Source organism: Miscanthus floridulus, chromosome 11 (genome assembly GCF_019320115.1).
Source record: "Miscanthus floridulus cultivar M001 chromosome 11, ASM1932011v1, whole genome shotgun sequence".
Lineage (NCBI taxonomy): Eukaryota > Viridiplantae > Streptophyta > Magnoliopsida > Poales > Poaceae > Miscanthus > Miscanthus floridulus.
Window position 1 is genome coordinate 81,521,331 of NC_089590.1, and position 21,957 is coordinate 81,543,287.

At 44.4% G+C, this 21,957-nt stretch overlaps 1 protein-coding gene across 1 annotated transcript; it reads right to left on the reverse strand.

Annotated features, from left to right (window-relative positions):
* Window positions 1-9,320: 9,320 nt before the first annotated feature.
* Window positions 9,321-16,616, reverse strand: LOC136493577 (protein TORMOZ EMBRYO DEFECTIVE-like). The gene is made up of 14 exons (XM_066489676.1): window positions 16,055-16,616; window positions 14,318-14,500; window positions 14,008-14,157; window positions 13,211-13,416; window positions 12,839-13,124; window positions 12,622-12,756; window positions 12,361-12,479; window positions 12,118-12,274; window positions 11,523-11,769; window positions 11,169-11,245; window positions 10,959-11,078; window positions 10,285-10,415; window positions 10,035-10,209; window positions 9,321-9,922 (listed from the first exon to the last, which is right to left on the reverse strand). The coding sequence occupies exons 1-14, from the start codon at window positions 16,388-16,390 to the stop codon at window positions 9,587-9,589; spliced, it is 2,658 nt and encodes an 885-aa protein (XP_066345773.1). The 5' UTR covers window positions 16,391-16,616; the 3' UTR covers window positions 9,321-9,586.
* Between the last annotated feature and the right edge of the window lie 5,341 nt (window positions 16,617-21,957).

Genomic DNA, 21,957 nt, shown 5'->3' on the forward strand with positions numbered 1-21,957 from the left:
ACTCCCTATGATGAGATCTTGTGGATGACCTTGTAGGAGAGGTGTATTTCTTCTATTGACCACTTGAGAAGGAGGTTGTGGAGCATCAACATCTTGTGCTTGTACCACCATTTGCTCATGGGAGATATGAGTATCTTCATTTTCTACTCTCCCATCTTTTTCACCATCTTGTGGTACATTTGATGAAGAAGGTTGGATGATGACTTGTACATCATCTTTTGGCTGGATGTCTCCTACCAGAATATTCTTCATAGCCTCCCTTAATGGTTCATCACCTACATCATCAAGATTCTCATGTGCTCCTTGGGAGCCGTTAGATTCATCAAATTCCACATCATATGTTTCTTCAACCAAGCCGGTGGCATGATTAAATACTCTATATACTTTGGATTTCAATGAGTAACCAACAAGAAAACCTATATCACAACGTCTTTGAAACTTCTCTAGGTGTTGCCGCTTCTTGTAGATGTAGCACTTGTAACCAAACACCCTAAAGAAGGAGACGTCCGGCTTCTTCCCATTGAGCAACTCATACGGTGTCTTGACAAGAAACTTTTGAAGAAATAGGCGGTTGGATGCATAACAAGCGGTATTGATTGCTTCCGCCCATAGAGCTTCGGGGGTGTTGTACTCATCTAGCATTGTCCTTGCAAGAGTGATCAAAGTCCGGTTCTTCCTCTCAACTACACCATTTTGTTGAGGAGTATAGGTTGCGGAGACTTCATGTTTGATTCCAACTTCATCACAATAAGCTTCTATGTTTGTGTTGTCAAACTCTTTGCCATTGTCACTTCTTATCTTCTTGAGCTTCACTTCAAATTCATTTTGAGCTCTCTTGGCAAACTTCTTAAAACAAGATGCAACTTTGGATTTATCATGAAGGAAGAACACCCATGTATACCTTGAATAGTCATCCACAATCACAAGACAATAGAGATTTCCTCCCAAACTCTTGTATGTTGTTGGTCCAAATAAATCCATATGTAGGAGTTCTAGCACTCTTGTGGTTGACATGAAAGCTTTGGTTGGATGAGTGTTTGCAACTTGCTTGCCGGCTTGACATGCACTACAAAGCTTGTCCTTCTCAAACTTCACATCCTTCAACCCTCTCACCAAATCATTCTTCATAAGCTTCTTGAGTGAGCTCATCCCAACATGAGCAAGTCTTCTATGCCGTAGCCACCCAAGTGTTGTTTTGGTGAATAGGCAAGTCTTCAAGTTTGCATCTTCGGAGATGAAGTCAACTAGATATAGGTTGTTGTATCTAAATCCATTGAATATCACTTGATTGTCATCTACCTTGGATACAACAACCTCCTTCTCGGTGAATAAGCATTGGAAGCCAAGATCACACAATTGCCCAACGGATAGCAAGTTGAAGCTCAATGAAGCGACATAGAGCACATTGGAGATGGAATGATCATTTGATATTACCACTTTGCCCAATCCTTTAACCTTGCCTTTTGAATTATCTCCAAATGTTATTTTCTCTTGTCCATCTACCTCTTCATCTAGTGAGGTGAACATACGAGGATCACCAGTCATATGTTGAGTGCAACCACTATCAATGACCCAATGACTTCCACCGGTCTTGTAGTTCACCTACACATAAGAGATTCAAGCTTTAGGGATCCAAACTTGTTGAGGGCCCTTCACCTTCTTAACAAGTGACTTAGCCACCTAAATCTTCTTAGGCCTACTCTTGTTAGGGGGTCCTAAGAACATGACTTTCATCTTTCCACTAGAATCTTTTCTAAGCATGTAGTGAGCATTGAAAGCAAAGGGTCTAGCATGCTTGGGCAAGGGTTGTGGTGGTGGAGTTTGACACTCATGAGCAAAGTGGCCTTCTTGTCCATACTCAAAACATCTCTTTGGCTTTAGCTTTGGCTTTGATTGTTGGTGTTGAGCTTGAGCCTTCTTCTTCTCTACACTTGCCATATATCCAATGCCACTTCTATCCATCTTTATGACGGTATTCATGAGTAGCTCACTTTGGAGATGCTTGCCTCTAGCAAACTTGCTCAATCCCACCTTGAGATGCTCTTTCTCCATCTTGAGCTTCTTGTTCTCTTCCTTGAGAATATCATTGTTCTTCTCTTCCTTGAGTTTCTTGTTTTCTTCTTTGAGCTTCTCATTCTCAAGGATCAACTCTTTGTCATGATCAAGAGTTTCTAGCACAATGGTGTTGTGACTTTTCATCTCTTCAAGATCTTTCATGAGCTTCTCATGGTTACTCTTGAGCTTGACATACTCATCATAGTCATTGCACTCAACCACTTGCTTGCCTTTGCTACTAGATCCATGCTCAATGCTCTCATCAATTAGATCATCATATGAGGTAGCTATATCAATCTTAACAACATGGTTAGTAGCAACATGTGGCTCATTTGGTAAGAATTCTTGTGCAATAACAAGGGTATCATAATTGATCTTTAGAGTTGTATATTCATCTTTTAGCTTGTTGTGACTAATGATAAGCTCATTGTGCACCCACTCAAGTTTATCATATTTATCTTTAAGCTCTTTCTTAGAAGATTTGAGCTCCTTGAGTTTGGATGATATAGAATCATTTGTTTCTTTGAGCTCATCATTAGCCTTTTCTAATGTATCACACTTAGCTAAGAGTGAATCATTTTTAGCATCAAGTTTTTCATTTGTAGCTCTACTCTTTCTAATGATCTTAGTGTATTTTCTTAATATTTTGACAAGATCATCATATGTGGGTGAATCATCATCGCTATCACTATCATCATCACTAGCTTGCTCATCATCACTACTATCATCACTCTTAGTTACCTTGCGTTCACCCTTGGCCATAAGGCATAGGTGTGTAGAGGATGATGGCGATGGTGGCGGTGATGATGCAAGATCAATAGCAATGGCGGCTACCTTCTCATTGTCACTCTCATCATCGGATGATCCACTTGATGAATCAATGTCCGTGAGCCAATCACCAACAATATAGGCCTTGCCACTCTTCTTCTTCTTGTAGAAGTCTTTCTTTTTGTCATCTCTCTTCTTGTATGGCTTGTTCTTTTTCTTTTCATCTTCATCACTTGAATCATCTTTCTTGCCCTTGTTCTTGAACTTGTCTTTCTTGGACTTTGTGCATTGATGAGCTAGGTGGCCAAGTTTGCCACAATTGTAGCAATCCATCTCAGAGATTAGCTTTCTTCTTGAGCTAGTGAAGAACTTCTTCTTCTTGCCATTAAACTTGATGCCACTCTTGTTTAGCTTCTTTAGCATCTTGGCGGTCTTCTTCACCATGAGAGCAAGACTTTCTTCATCATCTTCATCGCTTGAGCTCTCATACTCAAGTCTTGCCTTGCCCTTATTTTGGCTAGCTTTGAATGCTAAGTCCTTCTCTTTCTTCTTTGTAGAGGATGAGCCATCTTATGGCGTGATGTGCATGTACATCTCATGAGCATTAATCTTTTCCAAGATATGTGTTGGTGTAGCGGCGGAAAGATCACCTTGATGTAGCACGGTCACAATATGCCCATATTTGTCAATGGGGAGGACACTCAAGATCTTTCTCACAACATCGGATGGTGACATTTGAGTAAGTCCAAGCCCATTGACTTCCTCTACAAGAACATTTAAACGAGAATACATTTCATTAGCACTTTCTTTGGGAAGTATCTTAAAAGAATTTAGCTTTTTAATCACAAGATGATAGCGTTCCTCACGCTCACTCTTGGTTCCCTCATGGAGCGCACAAACGTCCAACCATAGTGCATGGGCGTCTTTGTGGTTTCTTACACGATTGAACACATCTTTGCAAAGGCCTCTAAAGATGGTGTTGCGAGCCTTTGCATTCCATTTTTCATAGTTTACTTCATCGCCTTGAAGTTGTGCGGCATTCTTAGGTGTTGGGAACCCTTGAGAGGCGGCTCTAAGAATTCCAACATCTAGAGCTTCTAAGTAAGCCTCCATGCGAATTTTCCAATATGGAAAATCATCCCCCTCAAAGATAGGAGGAGGTCCATCCCCATGAGACATCTTGCTCTAAGCGGTTAGGCTTAAAAACGTGAGCACGAGGCTCTGATACCAATTGAAAGGATCAAGATGCCCAAGAGGGGGGGTGAATTGGGCTAATTCTAAATTTTCTTGCAATAATCAAATCCTGCGGATAGCCCAATTAACCCCTTGTGCCTAGAAAAGTGTTTATATCAAACTAATGCACAACAACCTCGCAACCTATGTTCCAAACTTACTCTAGCAAGCAATTCTATGGATGTAAAATAAGTATTGAATTGCTCAAAGTAAATACTCAAAGTAAGTGCTCAAAGTAAATAGAGAGAGAAAGGAACGCGGCGATGTTTTGCCGAGGTATCGGAGAGTCGCCACTCCCCACTAGTCCTCGTTAGAGCACCCACGCAAGGGTGTAGCTCCCCCTTGATCCGTGCAAGGATCAAGTGCTCTCTATGGGTTGATTCTTCGATACTCCGTCACGGCGAATCACCCAAAGCCGCTCACAACTTGAGTTGGGTCACCCACAAGCTCCGCCGGGTGAACACCAAACTCCCAATCACCACCAAGCCGTCTAGGTGATGGCGATCACCAAGAGTAACAAGCACGAACTCTCACTTGACCACGCGAAGCCTAATGAGAAGATGGATGCACACTTTGCTACTCTTGATTTGCTAGCGAGGCTACTCTCTTGGATTCTCAAATCACAAACACCTCACTAGGACCTTGCTCTTCTTGGCACTCACAAACATGTTTCTCAGCTGTTGGAATGAGCAAAAGTGACTCCACTCACGAGTGGAGCTTCTATTTATAAGGCAGCCTGAAAAACGAACCGTTATGAGCTTCTACGGGGTGACCGGACGCTCCGATCGTTTTGACCGGACGCTCCGGTCAGTTCAACCCACGCAACAGTTTTCATGTGATGACCGGACGTTGTCAGGGTCTGGTCAGCACTTACCGGACATATCCGGTCGCTCTTGGATGCTTACTGTAAACGACCGGACGCTGGATATTCAGGGTCCGATCACCACTGACCGGACGCGTCCGATCGCACTTTCTCAAGTCTGGACCCTTACTGGAGTCGACCGAACGCTGGCCCTCAGCGTCCGGTCACATGACCTTCCAGCGTCCGGTCACACCAGACTTGTTCTTCACGGTCAAATGAACTGACCGGACCCTGCGGCCAGCGTCCGGTCGCATCGGAGCCAGCGTCCGATCAGTATTTGACCCTCCATCCACTTCCAACTTTCGAACATATGTGAATGAAGTTTGCTCCAAAGGATCTTAGGCATTCATAGGAGCTACCTAGAGCTAGTTTTAACAAGTGTGCACCACACCTAACTCACTAGACTCAACTAGGTCAAGCTATCCGTTCATACCCCCTTCATAATACGGCCAAAGGAAAAACAAAGTCCTAAACTACTCTAAGTGTCTCTTCAACTTCAAACGACACTTAGAACTAGTTATCCTTAACCTTGTCGTCCATCCTTTGAAAACCGAAACGATTTCCATCGTAGGGGCATGACAACCGCAATTGCCCAATCGATCTCCATTACCATGACCTAACTTAATTGCCTCTGCAAAACACACGTTAGTCATAGTAATCTTGTATTGACATTAATCACCGAAATCCACTTAGGGGCCTAGATGCTTTCAGCCGGGTTTATAGCGTGTTATGAGGCAACGGGGCAGGTGAACTGGCTAAAGAAGTTCATACCCGGTTTTGAAGGTGGTTGACGATATCTATAGACCACTTAAAGTTATACTGCAATAATAATCAGGCAGTACTGTATGTTCACAACAATAAGTCAAGTGATGCTGCCAAACACATTGACATAAAGTATATTATTGTGAAAGATAAAGTCCGGGATCATGTCATAAAGTCTTGAGCATATAAGTACGGAAAAGATGCTCGCGGATCCGCTTACAAAAGGCTTACCACCCAACGTGTAGCTAGCATGGGTTTAAGAAAAAGCCTAAAATTCCTGGACAAAAGAAGGCACAAAGATAAGTATCTATTTCAGAACAGAGTAGTGTGTTGTAGCTGTTAAATCCATCGGCAATGAACCGTGACGATGAGACATGCTCTATGCGTTAATCTGTAATGGAATGAACAAAAGTAAATGATATGAAATTAAAAGATAGTAATGAGATCAAGGGGGAGAATGTTAGTTGATCTCCACTAATAAGCTCACCTTGGATTGCGCCCCGATCGGGGGCGCCCAACCCTAATGTGGTTGGTGGGCCCTGTCGCACAGCACTATAAATAGAGGAGTGGAGAACTGGGCTCGACGAACGAAGTTGACCGGAGCCGCCGCAATCCCACCACAGAGAAACCTAATCCGATCTAAAGGAGTGCTGCCAGTGACGGGATGCCCCACCGCACCGCCATCGCCCTTGCAGCGTCACCACCGGTCCACTGCATCGCCACCATGACGCCAACAACCCCACGGTACCAGCGTCTACCCAGCTGCGGTGCAACTACGAAAAACAAAGAGGCTTACCCCGGATCTATGGTTACCTGAAGCTCAAGCTCGACGGAGTGTCGGTCCCTGGATGAACATGGCAACGGGGAATTCCCCGTCGGAGGTTGCCTCCCCATCCCCGTCCCCGCGGGGAGAAAAAATCCCCGTCCCCGTCCCCGCCAAAGCTCACGGGGACGATTTCTCCCCCATCCCCGCCCCCGCGAGGGGAAAAATCTCCGTCGGGGATCCCCGTCCCCGCATTTGTTCATCACCATTCATGTTAATTCATCATCATTCACATGAGTTCATCGACACAATATTAGAGTACACCACGAATCACAATCCAAAAATAGCTAAATAGCAAGAAGCAGGATATTAATCATCACAAAGGTGTAGAACTAGGGTTATTGCTGTTATATATACTCAGAAGACATTGGGCCTTCGTGGGCTGGTTGGGCCATCAGGAAAGAGAGCAAAGCCTGTATATAAACGGGGCGGGGATGCGGGTATCGGGGACGGGGAATGCTCCCCCAGACCCGTCCCCGCCAAACCCGACGGGGGACGTTTTCTCCCCGTTTAGATCCCCGTGGGGGCATATTTGACTCCATCCCCGTCTCCTAATAGGGGAATTCCCCGCGAGGAATCGGGGATCGGGTCCCCGTTGCCATCTTTATCCCTGGACATCTCCGGTGCCTGTTGCCAGAGTGTGCCGTTCTTGAGTGGCTAAGCATCGTGCGTTGTACCCTGCACGGCCTGCAAACGTCGCAGCCATTGTATCGGTTGCGCTACTTGCGCGTGCAACATTGCGAAGGGATGCGAAAGGTTGAGATCGAAGCTCCAAACTTTGATGTATTCAAGTTTCACGACAGTCCGATGGCAATTGTGCTCAATGGATGCTTGGCCCTAGCAGAGGCAACTGTTGCGCTGCTAGCATCGTCTGATTGTTTTAACTATGCCTTCACAGAGCTTCCAAGTGGTATTCCTCATGCGCGGAAACTCAACATGGAACTTATCATGTGCGGAAACACCAAGGTTTGCTCAATGCTAATGGAGATTTAATACGTTATCATGTGCTTTAATTATAGATTCTCTAAATGACTGCCCTCATGTGTCAGATGCAAGAATTTACAAAATGCCCTACCGTGTTCTTCAACCTCAGGCATCTTGTCTTGACCATGGAGATGCTTAGACATCATGTTGAGCACACTGGTGGTATTTGCCCTGTTCGCTTGACTGATAAACCATGCCTGAAATTAGTGTTGACTGATTTGTTGTGAGAGAGAAATATTGTTCGTTGGCTGAAAAAGTATGGCTTATAAGCCAAGCGAATAGGGCGAATTCGTCTTGCTTACCTTTTGGAGTTGGCTCCACTTTTGGAAGAACTGGAACTGCATGTAAAGTTATCTCTTCAGCAATATTCTATTCATGGTTCCATTGAAGTTTTTGTTATATATACCATCATAATGTTTTTGTATCATTCATGTGTTATGGCGGCTTAGCTGTTGCGTAACCTTTTTTTCCATTTTATGCAACTGAATACATCAAATTTGTGAAAGTTTAGCTTGCACTTCTATACTGCTATTGTGAAAAATGTCCTCCATGGACAGCTTGCTGAACATAAATTTAGCCATCTAGGTGGTTTCAAAGGCGTTTTTTTTTGTTTTTTTAAATCATAACTAATTCATTTTAAATCAAAATGTATGAAACTAATACCAAAATATTTCTAAAAATATAATCTATCAGTTGCCTTTTTTGTTTTCAGAAAATACAAAACCACCTTTTAAATAAACCAGCTAGATTGCTAAATTTGTCTGGTATTGATAGGTAGATGGTAAAAAAAATGGGTTTAGAGTTGTATGGCTGAAATAGACTTTCCCTAACTTTTTTATGATGTGGTTAGATGAGAAATAATTCTGCTAATTGTAATCTACATATAATTACTAGTCCATATGAAACTAATACCAAAATATTTCTAAAAATATAATCTATCAGTTGCCAGTTTTTATTGTTTTAAGAAATTACAAAACCGCCTTTTAAATAAACTAGCTAGATGGTCAAATTTGTCTGGTATTGATAGTTAGATGGGAAATAAAAGGTTCAGAGTTGTATGGCTGAAATAGACTTCTAACTTTTTATGATGCGGCTTACTCTTAGATGGGAAATAATTCTGCTAATTGTCATCTATGAATAATTACTAGTCCATATGAAAACTTTTTGGAATTATTTGTTTGCAGCTGGAGTGGCATGGCACGGGGCAATTTATCCTGTGGGACTTGAGGACATACTGCCCCAGAGGCCACACAATCATCTGAAGGTGCTTCGGATGACTGGAGTGTACAGCTACAAGAGTCTGTTTGATCTTGTACTTTATATTGCTCGCAATGCCACTGCACTCCAGCGCATGGTCATTGATCCAATGGCGAAAAAAAAATTATGCTCTCACCCGTGATGAGGAAGCACAATTTGCGATCGGTTGGGGCCGGAAGATGGCGAAACAACGCCTCCAGGGAAAGGGGTTTGATGGCATCCTTACTATCTTGTAATGAGGCAATATAGTACTAAAAACAACAAATAATTGGAGAACCTATATTGTCTAATAATTTGTTAAGATAAAAGGGAGACGTGTTCTTGTGCTTACTGCCATTTATTTCGAATTTATTTGTTGTGCTTATTTCTCCAAATAAATATATGTTCTCAAAATATATTTCACGGAGAATTTAAAGAAACTAATTTATGTGGTAGAGATGTGTATTTTCTAGAATCTTGGTAACCAAAGCGAGCCTCTTTGTTAGGCGGTATGCATTAACCAAGTTTTTGGCAGGCATTTGGTTTGCTACCTAAACTTGCAACATCTCACATTTGGCTTGCCAAATCTATGTAAAATATTTTTGTCCAACTTTTAGTAACTTTTGCTTACCAAAACCTTTGGCATGGCAAATTTTGATAGCAAACCATACACTCCAATAAGTTGAGAAGGAAATTTGGAACAGAGAGGAGATGCCTTAAAGGCACTGTGGTCTTCTAATAAACGCAGCAAAAAAACAGCATTTACATCAGATGCGATTCTCTGTCATTGGGCGGTGTCAGTTGCAACAGCAGCTACAAAATTGGCAGCACGCATAACCAAAACCAGATTCTCAGCTAGATATTCAGGCTTCAGCAGAGACATCATTGCTGTGTCCACTCGAGGCAACCTTCACCTTCTTCTCCTTGCCCTTTTTACTTGATTTCCTGGATTTTCTCTTCTTGCTTGACTTCTCTGGTACAGGTGAAGCAGGCCGAGGCTCTGCAAGTTCACTGTTCTCCACAGATGAACCATTCATTTCATCTTTGATTGTAACCGCATCTACATCTGGATCTACCACGGACATTCGCATCAGTGTATAGTCCAACAGAAACGTGCTTCGGACTAGTCTATCGACTCTGCTGAAATGCCTCTGCGAATACGGAATAAGGCCCTCAAGGAGCTCACTGATGCCCTTGATCTGCAGAGATAAAAGCACAAATCATCTCATGAGAAGAAGCAAAAGTTTGTAAGACCATGAACACATTCTTAATAAATGTTAAAACGCCTTACGAAGAGGGAAAATTTATTACCTCCAGGATATCAGTGGGAGAGAAACTCCGCAATACCTGAAAAAGAACAAACTGTGCAACATGACAGAACTTGGGCTTCGTATTCCATGCACGGACATACTCAAGAAGCACACGGAGGCCATCCTTTGGAAGACCAAGAAGAGCCTTTTCTATTGGATCCTCTGCATCAGCTCTCCTGCAAACCCAATGATGTATAACATCATGTTAATAATTTAAAGCGGCTGATTTCATTTGAATCAAGAAATAGTACCTGGCAAGCTGTGAGAATAAATCTAGAAGCCTGTGTGGTCTTCTAAGCTCAAATGCAAGTTGTATTGCCTTTGCATAGTCAGAATCTGACACAGCATTTTCCAATTCCTGGCCTCTTAAAACCTCTTCCTCCTGCAGCAAATGACGAATTCGAGTGAGTGTTGCAGATGCCTGACATAGTGACATATGCCTGTATAGATCCCTAAACCCAACAAACAGAGGCAAAGATGAATATATCAAGAATATGGTAAACTCACAGATATATCATATGTCAATGATATACAAGCCCACATCTTTACACAAGGTCTAACGTGAGGTATTTCACAGTTTTTCTTCCAGCAATATATATTACATAAAAGCAAGCACATCTTGTTTGCAATTACTACCTGTCCTGAACTATGGTATGCGCGCCAGTTAAAGTGCTTCACAAGTTCACATTTGACCAAGTTTCTAGTAAATAGTATTCGCATTTAAGGCTTCAAATCAATTTATTATGAAAATACATTTCGTAATTAATCTAATGATATTTATTTGATATTATAAATATTTATACTTTTTTATCTATAATTGGTCAAACTTGGTATACTAAAACATGACACTTTTCCAGAATTGCATCCTTTTGGGGACGGAGGGAGTATATATTATGCTGACAGTGTAACAGAAGGATTCACTTGCCTTCTTGCGGAAATCTTCCTGCTTATCTTCCATGGTGCAATCATGCCACAGGTTGAGGACAGAATCAGTTCCACCAGTAGCAACCATTTCAGTTTTCATGCCAACAGCCAATGCCCAGACCTGTGGAAAAAATAATAGTGAGTTTTGAGTCCCCTCCAGCAATGAGACAGAAAAAAAACTCTACCCTGATGCATGGCAATGATATCATACCTTCCCATCATGCTTATCATAAGTAGCAATGCATTCATTTGTCTTGATTGTCCATAACTTCACTAGACCATCACTTCCTGAATTAAGGAACATCAGAAGAACAGAGTCAACAAGACTCCCTAAAGGCTAAAGATAATAACTTAGATAAAGGGCGTACCCAGTGCAGAGAGCTCCCACTCTGTGCAGGGTCTGGGGAAGGGTGTCAGTGGCAAGCCTTACCCTCGCCTGTGCAATGCGAGGAGACCGCGACTCGAACCCGGGACCTTCCGGTCACAGGCGGTAAGACTCTACTGCTTGCACCAGGCCCGCCCTTCTAAAGATAATAACTTAGATGAACATCTTATTTTCTATTACCGCAAGAAACAACTTGAGTTCCACGTGAAAGGAAAAAAGCTCGCAGAACACTTGATGTATGACCCTCAAATGTCTTCAAGCATGAGCCATCAGCAACGGACCATATTTTGATTGTTCTATCACCAGAGGATGTCATGACACATTGTTCAACAGGAGAAAACTCAACTGACCAGATTCCTCTTTTGTGTCCCTTAAGGACAATAGAGGACACTAGATTAGGGAGTTTCCATATGCAAGCAGTTCGGTCCTACAAAATAAAGGTGATAATATATAATGAAAACCACATGATGTAAGCTAGATAAAAGGATATGTCACATCAAAAAGAACTACACCCTCCTTTCCAAATTGTAGGTCATTTTAGCTCCGTCCTAAGCCAAATTTATAAATTCTGACCAAGTTTTTAGAAAAAAATATGTTAGCATATATAATACCAAAAAAGTATCAAGATATATTTTATGGTGGATTTGATGAAACTATTTTAATGTTGTAGATATAGTGAATTTTTCAATAAACATGCTCAAAGTTAGAGAAGTTTGACTTAGGACAAAACCAAGTGACCTATAATTTGGAATGGAGTATCATGCTACCATCTTACCTCAGAACCACTGCAAACAAGGCCATCATTAGGTGAAACTGCCAGAGAATTAATATCTTTATCATGTGCAGCTACAACAGCCTTAGCTTTAAGAGGGACTTCATCTTCAGCATCACTAAGTGTATCGTCCCAGGTCCATACCTTGATGGTTCGATCGCTAACAAAAAGATAGTCTGATTTCAGAATAACAATTTTGGTGTCACTTCAGGCAAACAAAGATTACATACAAACTGAAGAGCAAACCTGCTGCCACTAACAAAAAAATTCTTTGTTTTCTTTGAGAAGGCAACAGAACCAACAGCTCCCAGATGGCCTTTGCCAATGCCAATACAGCTTTTTCTTTCAGCATCCCATAACCTCACCTGTGTACAAAAGGTCACACTCAAAAATAGGAAAAGCAGCACAAGAATGCACTCGACAGCAGTGAGGAATATCAAAAGAAACCACAAACAAAAACGTTAGGGTAAGTCAACATAGTTTTCAGTTCCAGACATCACAACTTACAGTATTATCCTTGCTCCCAGTTACAACAAGTGTCTTCCCGGAAGCAGAGACACAGGTGTCAATGCAAACAACTATTTCGGTGTGGCCAGCAAGTACATAAGAACATGACATCGACGCAACATCATAAACACGGACCTGAATATGGAGGTAACAGTTGATAAGTTTCGAGTACATTAGCCAACAAGAACTGTGCAGACATCATTTATGAATAGCTCACCTGCTCCAAGTTGGTAGCTACAGCAAGATATTGTTCCTCCTCCCCAACAAACTTCAAGTCAAGAATCTCATCATTATAACCTATTAGTCGTCTATATAGGGACAGTTCAAAGGTCCCATCATCAGTTCTTTTGGGACAATAGAACAAAAACTGCTGATCAGCAGTAACACATAGTAATCCTTGATCATTTGGCAACATAACAGCAGATGTAAAGCCCCTCCTGGTTTCCTCGTTCTCTGAGTTAACAGTTACATCAGATGTTTGCTGCTCGAACACGCAAAGAGAACTGTAGAAGACCAGAAAAGCCATTGATTGCATGTACTACAGAAATATGCAAAGAACCAAAGAGGATGTAAATGCAAACTAATGTACCTCTCCAAGCACCAGATGCGCACGACCCCACGTTCACCAACTGTAAGAAAATAACCGGACGCTTTCTCCTTTATATTTGCCAGTTCTATGCCCAAACAAGCCAAGAGCTCACTTCCTGATCCAATGAAGAAAACAGCTTCTATCATTTCATATGTCGGTATTGTCTTCTTTGAGCTGTACTTACGAATATCCCATGCAGTAACAATCTGCAGATGTTCCATACATTCAGAATAACACACAGAAAATGCACACCACAGTAAATGCTTACGTTAGAAATATCAAAATTCAAGCAAAAAGGGTACTCCTATGACCACCACTTTTTGAGCACAAAGGTCAACACACAAAATGGGAGGAAAAGCTTCAACTTCTGACACTTCCAGCAAGTTTTGACTGTTTTGAGCCCCTCAACTTACTCTATATAGTTCTGAAGAGCCCATGGAGCCCTAAGAATATACTACCTCCGGTCACAAAAACATGTCGTTTAAGACAAAATTTGGTCAAACCTAAAAACCTACAGACATCAATAACTATTACATTATTCAGTTTGGAAACATGTGTAGATTTGTAATCAAATGCCTGCAAAATCTCTTAAATTTGAAGGATTTTAAGAAAAAAATTGCTGGTCAAAGATAGACATCAAAGACGAAGCAAAGTCAAATTTGACAAGCATTTTTGGACCGGAGGGATTATTAATATATTCCAGTACAAGGGAAGCATAAATGTTTCACTTTAAAACATATGTAATGATAGCAGAATGAAAGCTCTAGAATGAATAATAGACATGAAACCATTCATACCTTATCCCTCCCAGCACTGAGCAATGTTTGTCCATCATCAGACAATGTCAATGAAGTGACTGCCGAAAAATGCTCTTTAAGCACAGCAACACATTTTTTGGTTTCAAGATTCCACACTCGCACGGTGCCATCTTCACTTCCTGAAAACAACTGGAGATCCAGCACACATAGGTTATCTTGGGCTCATCAAAAGGAAGTGGAATACACTGCATAAAAATAATGCAGTGATTTGAACTAGCAAGCTCCCAGAGCCATTTTCGGTGATCCAGTTCAATAAAAGCACAATTCCTTATCTTCAAATTGTCCTCACCAGAAGGCGCTTTGGATCTTTGTGGAACATAATAGTCGTCACAACGCCTGTATGGCCTCTAAGGAAATGGGTGCAAAATCCACCATCGACATCCCATACACAGACCTTCTTGTCTGCTCCGGCAGTTGCAAGCAAACCACCAGAAGCATGGCATGCCATGGCCATGATAGGACCATCATGTCCCTGTACGGCATAAGTTAAATACATTAGTTTACCTCACATGGCAGTATACTAGCATAGTATTATTAACATAATGGCATGAGCAAGTTTTAATTGTAAAAGATGTTAGCCTGTAGTGGTAAATCAGCCATACAGTCTCTAAGTTAGCTAATTAACACAACAATCAGTATGCAGGATTAAGATCAAACAATGAAAAATTGAAAAGCTGTGCACATGCTCTGTAACAAATTAGTATGTCTGATTGTAACATCACGGTGGTTAGTGGAAATAACAACGGTATCCTCTATCTTTGCAAAATTAAACAGAAAAGATAAGAAGGTAACACTAAGACATTACAATACAGCATCACATTTAATTTACAGAAATGCTAATGGATGACCGAGTGTTTTAGAGTCCGGTGACACACAAATTTCTGGCCGTTGGATCTTACGTCGCTCGCATCTCGCCCACCCACCTAGCTGCATCGCTCGCACCGCACCCAGGCCATCGCTCGCACCCGCACAAGCACGCGCCCGCCGCCGCCGTCGCCTCGAAGGAACCCCGCCTGGCCGTTGCTTCCCCGCCGGCCGCTGCTCCCTCCGCCGCCGCCCCAGCCCGGCCGCCTCCCGCAGGCCGGCCGCTGCTCCCTCTACCGCCTCCCCCAGATCGCGCCCTGCTCCCTCCTCTTCCTCCTCTTCTTCTTCCTCCTCCTCCTAGATCTGTGTCGACCGGAGCCAAAGACGACGGCGGCAGTGGCTAGGGTTCCGGCGAGCCTCTCCCCCAAATTTTGTCCTTGTCCTTTCATAGAAAAAAAATGTTTCTTGTGATTTGTGATTTGTGATTTGTGCCAAGGAGTAACCGGGGGAGAGGCGGGCCGCGCACCAGCGGCGGAGCGCTCGCCGGGCAGCGGGGCCCGGAGCTGGAGTGGCACTGGAGGTAGAAGAAGAGCTGTAGGTGTTGGATCTTCATGTACGGTCGGAAAAAAAAAATTCATGTGTTGGAACTGGATGAAACACCCGAAAGCCAGGTAGACAGACTCTTAATTTAACTTCGCACAAATCACAATTTATGAAAAGCAGTGCATGAGTTCTGGTATTTTAGACGTGTGCGACAAAATGCTTTTTGCAAGGAAACTACTAGAGTCTCATAGATTTATTGCAAAGCTCTCGAAGAGCTTCTAAAACTTCAATCCATTTAACTTCCCACGGTTACTATACAATGACCCCTTATCCCTACCAACACACTGTAACCAAAACATCTAACGAATAATGTTACAGGTTGAAGAGCTGAATAGCTTAGAATATGTGCAGTTGACAGTTCTGACATTCACACAAGGATACAAGCTTCCTAAGCTCGTGGCAACTACATTTGAGCTATCTTTCAAATTGTCAAACCACTACCAGAACTCCGAGATTTTTGTTATGCCGTGAATAAGCTCCGGATTACTTTATAGCTAGATACAGGGTCATCTAGCAGCATTCACATAAAATTGCTTTCCTGTGGTCGAATTCACTAATCCGTGCACAGCAATGTGGATACCAGGGAGCACCACAAAACACAGGACGGCTCAATACTCACCTTCCAGCTGCGTATGCAAGTTCGGGACGCGAGGTCCCAGACCCTAATAAGCCTGCTGTGCCCCGCGGCGAAGATGAGCCGTGAGTCGGGGGACAGCGCCAGCGCGGTGATGGCCTCTGAGTCGCCGTCGACGGGCTCCCCTATGGCGGAGGCGTCCGCGGCGGACACCACGCGCACCTCCCCACCGCATGCGCACGCGAGGAAGGCCTCAGCCTCAGCGCCGCCCTCGCCGTCGCCGCCGGGGGCGAGCCCGACCGCAAAGGGCCCGCCAGTGTAGAACTGCTGCAGGGAGCGGTTGCAGCGGTAGTTCTTCTTAAGAACATGCGTCGAAGCCATGGCTGGTTATGGCGACCGCGGCAACGGCGGGGGGTCGTCGGAGCTAGGGTCTTGCGGCGGGGGCGGCGGCGCGGGAGGAGATGGAGGGAGAGGAGGAGGGTTTAAGCAAAGTCAAGTGGCCGGACCGACTAGGGAAAGCGAAGGGGCTTTGTCGCCGAAGTGTGGGTCCCGCCGGCAGCGAGACAACTTGGGCTCGACGGAGCCGCGGTGCGTCTCGCCGCCTCCTCTTTGGAGTTTGGACAGAGCCACAGAGGACGACAATCAGGTTCAGGTGGAGGGTTGCTGGGCCGCTCTCTGCTGGATAGGGCAAGCCTCCAACACGTCGTGGGTTGGGCCAGGGTCACATTTCCTTTCCACCAGTTTTGTAAGCTTGTTTTACATCCTTGAAACATTGTCTTAGTCTATTTTTCTCTCCTTATTATACTCTATAAACTCTGATCTCTTATCCTCTCAACTCTAAAATATATAGAATGTATTTAAACATCGACTAGAATGTTTTGGAAACTTTTCAGTTTTTTTTTCTAGATATTTGTCTTATTTCCTATAACTAAATGTATTTGTTGGAAATTTGTAGAGATACTTTCACGTTCTATAAATATCTTATTTGTGTTTATCTTGTCCTAATCTATTTCTAGATTTTTTTTCAAAAAAAAATAGACACTTAGAGGCATTTTTCGTGGCTTAAAAACCTTATGAGGTAGGGGCTTACTAGCGCCCGTCCGGAGCAGATGAGCGCGTCCCTCCTCCGCGCACACACACCGGCTATGCCTGCCACTCCTTCCCCGTGACCCCCTCTTCTCTCTGCGCGGGCGAGACTTGAGAGCCCGGACGAGGACGAGCATGCCTCGTCCGTAGGACCCCAGGCGCATCGTGCGCCCCATCTGCCGGCTCGCCGTGCCCCTTCCCCTAGCGTCGGCCCGGGACGTGCCCCCATGACTCTATAAACATACCTATGAAATACGAAACACTTGCAACATGCAACACTTGAATGCAACATAAATCTAAAAGCAGATGAAACATATGGAATATACACTTACAACATATGTGTGAAACGTATACAACATCTAAATAAAACACTTGCAAACATAAAAACACTTACTGCAACATAAGAATGAAACAACTGAAACATTTTGAATATACTCTTGCAACATGTGTAAAACATATGCAACATCCAAATCAAAACGCTTGCAACATACGTTTGAAACAGATGAAACACTTTGAACAAACGCTAGCAACATGCCTCTGAAACACTTGCAGCATATGCAACATCTCGATGTACTTTTGCAACATCCATATGAAACACTTGTAACATACCTCTGAAACATCTGAAACACTTGAAACATGCGTTTGCAACATGCTTACAAGCGCTTTCAGCGCAATATCTCATTGCTGCTTGGCAATGGAGGCTCGTCGGCGCGTGGAGTTCACCAGTGTAGAGCTCGTCGGTGGTGCGGAGCTCGCTGCTCTGGTGGAGATAAGATGCTGTTGTTGGGCTGTGTCGTGGCCCACCATCAGCACCGTCCGGGCGGACGGACGCTCTATACCCAGCATTATCGTATGAGGTAGCATGAATTTGCCTTGAAAACCGCTTTCTAACCTAAGTAGAACGTAGGTAAGTGCGTGGCTTTGAAGTTTAATTAAGGAACGAAAATCAGGTAGCATTCAGAAAGGTAAAAGGGATTATTCTCTCTTTTTTTTAGCACTAACGAACGAGACCAAATTCTTCTTCCGGCCTTGAAGAATGAATCGGGCCTGTTCGCTTGAACTTATCAGCCGGCTTATCAGCTAGAATCTACAGTGTTTTTCTCTTGCAACAAAAGAATTTCAGTCGATTTTAATACCGAACAGGCCCGAAGATCCTCGGGCCTGGACGCCTTTCTGTCGAGTCAAACGACTCAAACCGGGCAGGAGCTCTACTGCTCCAACTGAGGAAGCAAATTAGAGATTATTGAAAAGTTGGAGTCCATGACCTCACAATTGATCTGCTAAAGTAAACATGGCGTTCCGTTTCTTCTCTCTCTCTCTCTCTCGCTCTCTCTCTCTCAGACGTATTACGAGTACGACCGAGGCTCCAGCTTTACATATATGGTAGATCTACTTATTAAAAGCTAAAGCTTCAGTCTTTGTGATCCATCAGGCTGAAAACGCGGCGCACCATCTGCTTCGGTTCCACTTCTACCGCTCGTCTTCTGCCTCCAAATTCCAGGCTGTGACGCGCGACAGCGTGATACAGAGGGGAGAGAGACGAAGGACGCCACCGCCGCGGCGTCCCTGTCCCGCGCTTAACTAACCGCGCCCAAAATCTCGCCACGACACGGATCAGAGGCCGGAGCAGGCCCGACAGAGGATCACCCACCTGTTTCGAGGAAAATCACGCCCGGCTGGCGTCTCCGACTGTCACCGTCGATGGCGTGCCCTGCCTTGAAAAAAAAACCTCAATTGTATCTGCACAAACCTTTCCCTTCGGCAGTTAGCGGTTGTCAGATTGCGCAGGTTACAGAGCAAAAGGCCGGCTCGCCGTCGCCGACGAACAAAGTCGTCGCCGCATGAGACGCGTGCATCCGCGCGTTTCATTCCCGTCTCGCCCTGTCGCTCAACGGGGACGCCTGCGTTAATTTGTTAAACATTCTGTCGCAGCCAGGAGTAGACGAGTAGTGGTTTGGTTCGCACGTCGGCGTCGAGCGATCGGCTTAGGTAAACGCGGGTTGAGAGCTGAGACGCCGGCGAGCTGTGCGCTGCGTCACACGCCAGCGTTTTTCAGCTGCGCCGGGCGTCAGCGGCGACGACGGACGACGGCGAGCACTATCCACCACTTGCCTTTGCGTTAACGACCCAACAACGACGGTCAAATCCGGGCTCCCTTGAATATGCACGGACGTATCCATCGGTTACTGCTCAGCTGTTTGCTGGTTAGCTTCTCGTACACGAATCTCCTCCCCGTCGCTCGCGTTCATAAGCATTTATCTGTTCGTGGTCTTCGAGGGTAATCAAGCAACGTCAGCATTCAGCAGCAGGGTTTAAAAAATTTCAGGGTCCCGTCGACAAATGTCACCTTCGTGCCATCATTGTTGAATTAAAACCCATGCATGCACTACGGGGCTACGTACGCATGCAGAAGTATAGTTCTCTTCTTGGGGACAATTAGTGGAAATGTCTTCACTCGTTTGATGGAAGCCATGGCTGAAAGCACTGTTCGTTGATTTGTTGTGAGAGAAAAGCGCTATTCGTTCGCTAAAATAGTATGACTCATAAGACAAGCGAACATGGCCAATAGCTTCTGGAGTCTGAAGTTCTTAACTGAATATGGAGTCTTCACTCGTTTGATGGCGTACATATATTGCTTCTGGAGTCTGAAGTTCTTGAATATAGAGAAGGGTCTTTTTATAAATTGCAAGTGAGTAGGATAACACACGCTTTTCACGCTCACCAGAAGTCCTGAATTTTGCTTCAGTTCATCTATTCGTTTTATTGTCAGGCAATACTGACTACTTGAACAAGAGATCTTAATAACAATATGACTCACTTTTCGATCGACCATTCACACTAGATATTCAGAAAAAACTTTCAGTTGAACTCCCCCTCCCGTTTCCTCTCTGGAAATACTGTAACACTACTAAAAGAAAGTACAAATGGATAGGACGTGTCTAGCTTGCAGCTACAAGCAAACTAAAGGTCAAGCGACTTCGTTTTACCTTCTGCATAAAAAATGGCTCCAGCCGTCGTCAAATCCTCTGAAATGACCGCGAGAGACTTTCTCAAAGTCTCGAATCAGAATGACTCAATGATAAGTTGATGATCACTCACATCGATCGATGGCCCATACCCTTTTGGAGACAGTCAATGCCTTGAAACCTCGGGCAACCCTTTTACTGACCTAACTACTTACAGGCAAGTGGTGTGTGGTGACCCACTTTTTTTGCTGCTAATGTGTGGGGATCATCATTAACCAGGACGCCAAGTCATGGGTGAGGTCATGGCTTTGTATATGCCGTCGGGTCTCGAGTTGTAATCGATGCCGTTATATGCTCGGTGATCGTACTGCGGTCTGCTGCAGGCTTAGCTTCCATCTCTAGAAGGCCGTCGCCCTCGGCGCTTCTTCGCCGTCACAAAGCAACTTCCTACTCTAACTAATGCACTCCACAAGATATTTGTGAGAAACTCAGGCCGTGGATAACGTTAGCATCAATATCACCAACAGTGATATGTATGACGTACACGTCAACCGGATTTTCTGAGAAAAGAAGTTTTTAGCATAAAACTTAAATTATTATTTCGCATGTTTTTGGACAAACTGATGTGAAATAAATTCTACGAGCTAGTGTCATATGTTGCATATACGCAATTGCGTGTGTATCCCGCATATACGTACATATCAATGTGTAATGTTATAGTCATTTATTTGGACTTCTTTTAGGGTTACTCGGTTAAAGTATATCAAATCTGATAATATTCTGCTAAGTGTTTTTCTAGAGAGAAAAAAGTATTTTTCAGGAAATACCAACTCTTTCACTAACCCAAACGTTTGCAGTCTAAGTAATTAGTGCTAATATATGCGTTGAACATAAAATGGTACATACTAATCAGCACAGCTACTCCGATAAAAAATTGTAGAGTGTTGACTACCCTACAAGGTACTAAAAAGCAGAGCTCCTCCGGGAAGAATTCAGTGTTTCGGCCGGTGGCGGAAGTTTAGGGAGGCTGAAGTTGCGAGTTTATTGTTATCGTTATTTGTAAAGCGCATTGTGCAGAGGCAGGCTTGCCGCCATATGGTTGACGCAAGCGTTAGACCACTGCTCTAGTATCGCCTGCAATCGCCGTCCCCGCGCCGCCGCCCGGTGTGATGACACCAGCCGTGCTCGCCACCCCCCCCCTCGACTCCTGAGCTAAGCCCCCCCCCCCCCCGTGCCAACACCAGGTGCGACGACGCCCCCCCCCCCCCCCCCCACACACACACACACACAACCCCCTGGACGCCCGGGCTCGCCAGCCCCGTACCACCGCTGGGCGAGAAGAGGCCGGCCCGCTTGCTGCCCCCGTGACACCAGTGACGCCACCGGCCACGCTCGTCACCCCTAACGCCGGACGGTACGCTACGCGCTCTACCTCCAACGCTTTCATCGCCGCTTCCTCTCAAAGCAGCCATGGTACAAATTCTTAGAGGGGGTCTAGGGGAGCTCCATGGGATCAGTGGCGGTAGGGGGGCATGAGCCCCCCACCCCACCGCTAGATCAGCCCTGGTTTCGACCATGTGAGTGTACGTTTGTTCTCTACTACGGTCAGATTGATTTCAGTCGTACGCGGGCTATTATCTGATTGATGTTATATATAGGTGGTGTAAGGGAACCAGCCTGGTGACGGACATTGATGAGTTGATTGATCCTATAACCAGAGACTGGGACGTGGAGATGGTCAAAGATTTGTTCTAGGAATAAGACCAGCAGATCATCCTAGCAATCCCGGTGTTTGAAGGCCGCGATAATTTGTTGGCATGGCACTTTGACAAGCATGGTAAATTCAGCGTACGGAGTGCGTACAAAGTTTGTCGGGATGACTTCATTAGAAGCCGG

Excerpts from the sequence above, each read along its gene's own strand:
- LOC136493577 (XM_066489676.1), bottom strand. The coding sequence starts at position 16,390 with ATGGCTTCGACGCATGTTCTTAAGAAGAACTACCGCTGCAACCGCTCC. Across the intron at positions 12,757-12,838 it reads TAGCTACCAACTTGGAGCAG|GTCCGTGTTTATGATGTTGC; the intron begins GTGAGCTATTCA and ends CTCCATATTCAG. Across the intron at positions 11,246-11,522 it reads AACTCAAGTTGTTTCTTGCG|GAAGTGATGGTCTAGTGAAG; the intron begins GTAATAGAAAAT and ends TCCTTAATTCAG.